General features: G+C 36.7%; 5 protein-coding genes across 5 annotated transcripts; 2 read left to right on the forward strand and 3 right to left on the reverse strand. All coding sequences in view use genetic code 12, as the record gives it.

Annotated features, from left to right (window-relative positions):
* Positions 1–247: 247 nt before the first annotated feature.
* FGR22 (Fgr22p) lies at positions 248–1,135 on the reverse strand (the record flags this gene model as incomplete). Its single annotated transcript, XM_717535.2, has 1 exon — positions 248–1,135. The coding sequence occupies one exon, from the start codon at positions 1,133–1,135 to the stop codon at positions 248–250; it is 888 nt and encodes a 295-aa protein (XP_722628.1).
* A 399-nt stretch (positions 1,136–1,534) lies between these two features.
* Positions 1,535–3,046, reverse strand: HGT20 (Hgt20p; the record flags this gene model as incomplete). The annotated part of the gene is made up of 1 exon (XM_717536.2): positions 1,535–3,046. One exon carries the CDS (start codon positions 3,044–3,046, stop codon positions 1,535–1,537), a length of 1,512 nt encoding a protein of 503 aa, XP_722629.1.
* A 739-nt stretch (positions 3,047–3,785) lies between these two features.
* On the forward strand, positions 3,786–4,205 carry CAALFM_C202620WA (uncharacterized protein; the record flags this gene model as incomplete). The annotated part of the gene is made up of 1 exon (XM_717537.2): positions 3,786–4,205. The coding sequence occupies one exon, from the start codon at positions 3,786–3,788 to the stop codon at positions 4,203–4,205; it is 420 nt and encodes a 139-aa protein (XP_722630.2).
* Positions 4,206–4,743: 538 nt separating this feature from the next.
* On the forward strand, positions 4,744–6,057 carry CAALFM_C202630WA (uncharacterized protein; the record flags this gene model as incomplete). Its single annotated transcript, XM_717538.1, has 1 exon — positions 4,744–6,057. One exon carries the CDS (start codon positions 4,744–4,746, stop codon positions 6,055–6,057), a length of 1,314 nt encoding a protein of 437 aa, XP_722631.1.
* A 719-nt stretch (positions 6,058–6,776) lies between these two features.
* CAALFM_C202640CA (uncharacterized protein) lies at positions 6,777–8,138 on the reverse strand (the record flags this gene model as incomplete). Its single annotated transcript, XM_019475209.1, has 1 exon — positions 6,777–8,138. The coding sequence occupies one exon, from the start codon at positions 8,136–8,138 to the stop codon at positions 6,777–6,779; it is 1,362 nt and encodes a 453-aa protein (XP_019330754.1).
* Between the last annotated feature and the right edge of the window lie 7 nt (positions 8,139–8,145).

An 8,145-nucleotide genomic window follows, 5' to 3' on the forward strand; every position in this document is an offset into this window, starting at 1 on the left:
TTTGATGACTAATCAGGAAACATGTTCCTGCTCTATAAGTAGTTGTCAACTTTGAAGCGAGCAGAAGTTTTATCCTTTTTACAAAGAGGACCACAAAATTGTAGAGATTTTTATGATATGATTGTTTATACTGTTGCAATTAGAAATCACAAAATATGCACAGTACTAGATGATTACCATACTGCTAATATTACTAAACAAAAAAAAATACATAATTTTTACAGATTCATGGATGATATGAGAAATACTAAAAATTAGTATCAATTAAAGCTTCAGGCAACTTCCAGTTATCTGTCTCGGCATAATCCAACACAATGATACCAACACCCTTATGGAAAGTTTCTTGGATGTTACCTTTAATCATAGCTTCAGCAATAGGTTGTGGCCAGCATGACTGATCAAAAAAGTTTGAGGCAGAAGTGAAATTAAGGAACACTTTGTCATCACCCTTAGAAGTATAATCTTGAGCTCTCTTGGCCAAATCTTTAACGTAATCGATTTTCTTTGGCAAGTCGTCAGCGGTATTCACTTCACAAAAATCTTGAACCACAAATTGACCACGGTCATCGTTGGTGGTATTGTAAGCCCAAGACGAGGCAGAGAATCCAAACTGTTTCTTCAATTGTTCATCTTGAACACCAAATCTTCTGAACAAAATGGCTTTACCTCTAGCATCACCAAGTTTAGGAATGTCGGTGTTCAAATACCATCTGTCCTTATTCGGGTTGACGTATCTATCCCAAATTAATTTACCAAATTCATCTTGAGAATTGTCCCAATCATCGGACCCTTCTTGCTTTATAGACACAATGACAGTCTCCGAAGAATTGTGTGCTAAAAATTTATAAACTTCTTCTAACGAGTCGTTTAATTTCAAAGGGAAAGGGATTTTGACAGGGAATTTGCCGTGAATAACCTGCAAGTCCTTTACATCATTACCAACAAACAACTTTCCAACTCTAATATCAAGAAATCTGACCCCATGTTCCAATTGTTCGGTGACACTTGCTCCCTGACATTGAACAGATGGCAATGCAGTGTGACAAGCGGCAGAGTTATGAGTTCCTGGGATGGACAATTTAGAGATTCTGGTATTGTTGTCAATATCCTTTAACCAAGTTTTGTAGTCGACCATTATTGAAATATCTGAATTAATGTATTATATGTCAGTGCTAGTAAGAAATGAAAAAAAAATATAGTAAAAAATTAAGGAACAAGGAGTATATCACAATTACGGGGTTAAAGTTCTCAAAGCTTATATTTATATAGAATTCTTGCTAAACTTATTTGTTAGGAGGAATACCTGTTTTGATTGCTACAAGATTGTCTGAAACATGAATATATAAATTAGTTTAGACTTGATATACACAATAACTAAACCTGATAGAGAGAAAGCTTGAAATTACTTGAAATTGCTAAAGGAGCTGTAGAAACGCTTAAAACCCCAGCTGAAATTTAGTATTATCTTTTCTCTCCACAATCTTGTAAGGTTTCGTGTCCTAAGGAAAATTCATATATTTACATAATACAAAATCTATGAAAAATGTTCCCATACGTCACGATAATGGGTGAAGCCTTTAGTTTCTGGAACATAATGGTAGAATCCGAAACCGTACACCAAAGAGTTTATCACAAAAACCCAAAATACCATCCCAATACCCAAAATATTTGTTAGAAATGGGAACAATATTGCTATAAACATATTTGAACTCCAATTCATAACCGTACCTAAAGATTGAGCTGTAGCAACAACATCATGACCAGTAAACTCACTTATCATTAAGAAGGGAAGTGGACCCAAACCCAATGCCCATCCTGTTACAAATCCAATACACGCCGTAACAACAGCAATATCATATCTGTTCGGTATACCAATGGCCAAAATACTGGTACAAATTGCACACATTGTTATACTTGTCATGAGCAACGGCTTTCTACCCCATCTGTCAATTAATGGAGCTACAGCAATCGATGCAGCCACGTTCATCCCGGAAAAGACACAGTTAAGCATCAAGACAAGATTCCCAGTGTTAGAACCACTGAATAGTTCGTTCAATATTTTAACACCGTAGTATGTAATTGCATTTATTCCAACTAGCTGTTGACCCGTCATAATCAACACAACAGCAATCAATTGCTTTCGGTACTTTCTTTCCATAATAAAATCTTTCGTTGGAATCAGTGGAGGGTTTCGTGACAGTAAAGAGTCATCAGATAACAACAGACTAGTTTCATCATCAGGGAGGTTAGTTGTTGTCAAATTTCCCCAATGATGGATCTCATAATCCACAGTTGATTCATCGGTTCTTAAACCCTTTAATATAAGTGTAGCACGCTCAACATCATTTTTTGCCATGGTTAACCATTTAGGGGATTCAGGGACAGTCAATAAACCAACAAATTGTACAAAGCCAATTAAGCCCGCAACCAAAAATATCAATCTCCATTGCTGATCATTGGAGTAAAGGTATGACACAATTTGAGCAATAAATATCCCAATCGACACAGCTGATTGCATCAATGACCCCAATAGACCTCTATGATTGAGAGGAGCTAACTCATTGATCAATATTGGAGATACAATCAATGAGCTCCCTGCCCCAAACCCATTCAATAATCTACCTAGGTTAATTTGCCAATTAGTTTGACTAAAACTCATCAAAAAAGATCCCAGGACATAGAATAAAGCAGCAACAACACACAAGTGTTTTCTTCCATAATTTGTAGATATTGATGTAGTTCCTAATATTATTGAAGCAAGCAAGCCACCAATAGTAAACATTGTTGTGATTAAAGTAACCCCTTGTTCTGTCATGTTTATGCATTGATTGAAATGAAAATGGGACCAAATAGTATTGTTGTATGAAGGTAAAGGTCCTGGTTTCTTGACATTACAAGACAACACATCTGCAGGAGCATTTAGCTCCGCTAAATGATATCCAAATTGCAAAGCAGATAGGCATATAATAAACGTAGACCAACCTAGAAGAGGGGTGATGCTATGTCTTTTATCAAGAAAGTTATGTATCGAAGTAGGATTAGGCATGGTTTAAAAAATGTTGACTTTCCAAAATAAAAAACTAACACAATCAACAAATCTACCTTTTTCTTTGCTATGGGTTCTTGATATATTTTATATACCTCCTCAAAATCGGGTTTGTTTGCAAAAGGGCCGCGACAATGGCACCGGGATCGCGAATAATTTTCATGGCTATCTATTGATTTAAAATTTGATCTGACTCCGGCCATTTGCGAAATGTAAGGGCGCGTGCGACCTTACTTAGCAACAGCAAACTAAGCCGGGTACCCGAATCGTATTGTTTTATTAGAAATTATGGCACATGTATTCTATCAAATCATTCATGACGTCAGTAGCAAACTTCTATTACAGACCACAATAGCTTTTATGGGAAACTAAGACAATCACGTGGAAATGTACTAACAACTAAGGAAAGTTAATTATGGTGACTCGTATCTGAATCCTGAAAATTCACGGGATCATTTTATTTCTTAAAAAAAACAAGGCCATTGCAAATAAATTGATGCCAATTTATTTTCAATAGGAGTGATATAAAAATGGAAGTGCCTAACTTGATTTGCAGTATTAAGTAGGAATTATAATGGTCTAGCCAGTGAGAATCTTCCCATGATTCGCATTTGCTGGAACACCGAAATCCAACAAGGTGACATACAAAAATAAGTCTAAGAAAAAAAAAACACTTATTTACTGAAACTCAACCACCCCTACTAGTAAAAACCAAGTGTCTCTAAACCCAATTTATTAAATGTCTACCATGTTAGCAAGAATATTTAAACAATCTTCCACTTTATGCCCTTTAAGAGTAGGTACATCATCTATTCGATTCTTTAGTCCGCCATCAAAATTCGATTTTCAACCTGGTCCACCAAGATTGCCCAAAGAACAACAAGAAGAATTCGAGAAATTACAAAGCATAGCTAATTCACAAATTGCTATTGAAGAGTATAATGATCAAATTGCCCAACAACAAGCAGAAGGCTCCACACAAGAACCAAAGGCCCCAATAGTGAATTCTGAGATTGGATCATTTTCCAGTTTGAAACTTGTTCCTGATTTTGAAGGTGAGGTTAACCCTAAGACTGGTGAAAGAGGTGGACCAAAGCAAGAACCCTTGAAGCACACGAAAGATGAATGGAGTTTTAATGGGAGAGTTATTGATTTCTGAGTTATATCATTAGTGTAAGGATTTCTGCAGTTTTATTCATTGAATATAAGAAAGTTAGATATTTCGGTTAGCCCAAATGAGCAGAAAATTCTATGATGTGAACGAGTTAACACTAATCAATGCTTATAGTTCTGTATGACTAATCATATTAACTAACATGTTTTTTGTCTTTGATCCTAAACACATGTCAGTTTTTATGGGATCTGAGTAAAACACAAAACCAACTATCTAAGTATAGCGCATATTAAATGACCTTAGCATTAACAGTCCTCGAAATTCGTAGATATATTCAAGAACATAATAGAAATCAAGAATATTCATAGAGCTTTCTAAATGCCATAATCTAACACCAGACTAATCGATTTGAAACAACGATGAAGAATTATAACCTTGAAAGTTAAAGGTAGTGTCTTTATGGTTAAATACTAGAGAGTACTAGTTTGAAAAAACGCATCGCTATTTTTGTGAGATGCCTATGAAGCGATCCTACCAGGCGAATGTAGCATCATTGACATAAAACAAGAAAGAAATTTACTGAATGTCACGACAAGATTGGTTCAATGGTCCAGTATGCGGGACTGATAATTGTCGATCACGACTTTATCGAAATCAGGATGGGTTGACAATATGTCAATTTGGACATGTGTTGGAAGGGGCGGTGGAGTACAATGATGATCCAGACGCAGGTGGGATAGTTCAAACTAGAAGATTGAATACAATTTCCTTTGATGAAAGAGGGCATTTGTCAAGTGCCGTGGTTTCCAATTCACAAACCATCAAAACAAAACTGAATCGATTATATGGTGAAGATGCCATGGCCTTGTATTATAGATGTTTGCAAATTTTATTGAAAAAGGAATTGAAAATTTTTATTGACTTATTTTTCAGTGAAGGTATAAGACATGATTTGACGTTGATTGTGAAAAATAATTGGGTGAAATTATTATCGACTGATGAACTACAAGAAAACCATCCGAAACGACAAGTCATAGACACGCTAGATTTGATTTGCATGATTTATATTTCGGCCCTTCAGCTACAAGCATACCCCATCTACATTCCAGATTTGATAGATAATATAAAGTTAAACACAATTCCATATATAAGAACACTCCATTTAATTCCTAAGCACATGCTAGATCAATTGCCTACTGTGTATCATAATAGATTGCAACCTTATTCTTTACCAGAGAACAGTCAGATCTATAAACGTTTACAAACAACTGGGTGGAGAACTGTTGGAGCAACTTTAAGAATACCGACAAGCTTTTATTTCCCGTTTATATTCCGAATATTATCTGAACATTTCTTATTGGTTAACGCAGTTGATTTATTTGTGTCTGCATTTAACGTACTAAAATCTACCCCGTCCTTTGAAATTAATTTTCGAATCAAAAAGTTTATTCAAAAGTTTCCAGAGATTTATATTTCTTCTGTATTGATAATACTAATCAGGGAAAATTTTCGTAGTAACGACAATTTAAAGCCATGGTTATATGAATTGAACAAATATGAATTAAACAACGAGTACAATTCGGGCGGTACGTCATTACTAAATTGGTCGGACGATAAGGTGGATAAATACTGTGACTGGATATATGATAACCTTATACCAAAGAAAGCTAAGTTGAACGATGACAATACAGAAGCTTTGAATACTATGGAAAAGAGGTTGTTCCAGATCTTTAGCCTAGACAATGATATAGAGAACACAGCACCCGAAACAAATGAAACTCCAATGTACTTAGCCTTAAGAAGTATAATGAATGGCTCTGAATTGAAGGAAAGTGGTGGTTTACAAGAATTGGATACGAAACTTGATGCAAAGTTATCAAATATATTGGGTCTTTAAACGATTGCAGATGACTTGAGCAAGGCACGGCCATTTTTCTTGTCATCACTGCTAGCAATATTGAGGTTAAAATGGTCTTCTAAGTTGAAGTACACCTTGTCATAATATTATAAGAGATTTCCTACCACCCGAGCCACTGAAGCAGTATTCTAGATTTTTTGCACTTTACTGATGTCGTTTACTTTTTGATTCAGAAGAAACTTGACTAATTTTACATGGCGCTATTGAAATAAACCAACTCTGTTAGCTTGAAAATAATAATGCTCCCGACTTGAACGGTTTTTAAACAATTTCCAATATATTCTTGTACAAAGTTCTTGAAGTAAGAATACTCAGTGCTCGGAATAATTTTTTCTTTGATAGTAAATAAACTTACCGTGTCTTTTCAAATACCCTGGTTTGAAAAGCCGAGATCTAAAATAGACCTACCCAGGGTTTCAGATCTGAAACTGGTACTAGAGGAAATAGTTTTGTTAAATAAAATAGGTTGACCTGGAAAAGATTTTGATGTTCTAAAATGAGTTTTTCTTTAAAATGGTGGTTGCAAAACTAGCTACTAAATTCAGCAAGGTCAACGAAAAGTCACAAAAGATTATTATTTCTTTGAACCAACTTTTTGGTGTTACCTCCTAATAGAAAATATTTTACAGGAGGTAAAGACCACTAGAATCCTACATCCATCTATATGTATATCCGACTACTCTGACAACGGTCCGGTTTTATAAATAATCTTTTAATTTTTTCAATCTCTCAACTGCGTCTTCTAAAACAGAATCATCTTTGCAAACAGCAAATCTGACACAATTTTCTAAGCCGTTCCCCTTTCTATTCCATTCGGTTAAAAACTCTGTTGGAGGGATTCCCACAACCCCAATTTCTTTGATCAACCAATACGCCAATTTGAAATCTAAAGTGCCTCTATCGCTGATGGTTCCGGGAAACTCATAATCTGCGGGTATCTTAACTTTCAGCAAGTTCACCAACACAAAGTATCCTCCTTCGGCAACGGTGTAGGGTAACCCCAAGTCGTCAAATACCTTGGTGAATATTTTGTACTTGTGTTCATACTCCTTTCGAGTGTTCTCAAAATAGTTTGATTTCTCAGCCTGCTCAAACCCCTGAGATACTGCCTGTTGCAATGGTGCTGGAGTCGACCAACAAATTCTGGTGTGGGCCGCTGTTACAAATTTAATCAAATTGGCAGGGCCCTGGATATACCCTACTCTCCAACCAGTGGCAGCAAATGATTTCCCAGCAGAACCCACTGTCAACGTCCTTTCAGCCAATTCAGGCAACTGTGGTAATGCAGCTGGACGAGGGAACTTGTCAGTATAATACAAGTTCTCGTAAACCTCGTCGCTGACAAGGATTAAATTATGTTCCACGGCAAGCTTGCCAATCTTGTACAACTCCTCCTCGGTGAAAACTTTACCGATTGGGTTGTGTGGGGTATTTATCACGATGATCTTGGTCTTGTCGGTAATGGCATTATTCAATCCTTCCCAGTCAATCTCCCAATCCTGGCCCGTGACAACCTCGTTGTCAAATTTCTTGGGATACTTGATTTCAACATACTTGATCTTGGCTCCTGTCATTTCAACATTGGGGATGTATTGGTCAAAAAATGGTTCAAACACAATGACTTCATCGCCCGGGGTCAAGAAAGCAAAGAAAATGGCAAACATTCCCTCATTTGCACCCGTGGTGATTTGGACCTCGTCAACCCCCACAGCACGTCCATACGATCGCGAATAGTGCTCTGCCACTTGTTTCAATAAGTTTGGGTTTCCACGAGCATGTGCATATTGGTTGAATTGCGGCTTGGTCAATGCTTCCTCAACAGCGTTAATCGCAAACTCAGGAGGATTGTAGGAGAAAAACCCTTGTCCCAAATTGACAATTGGCTCGCCGGATTCTTGTTGTGCCTGGGCCGCAGTTTCGTTGATTAACGACCAGATATCTTTTTGCCCCGGTTTTTGATAAAAATACGGATTATGCAAACTAGTTGGGTCTGTTGATTTGCTGGCCATGGCTCTAGTTGTTGTGTACAATTGTCGTATTGGAAAGAGCCGTCTTAACATAAAAGTC

Source organism: Candida albicans, chromosome 2 (genome assembly GCF_000182965.3).
Source record: "Candida albicans SC5314 chromosome 2, complete sequence".
NCBI classification, from domain to species: domain Eukaryota; kingdom Fungi; phylum Ascomycota; class Pichiomycetes; order Serinales; family Debaryomycetaceae; genus Candida; species Candida albicans.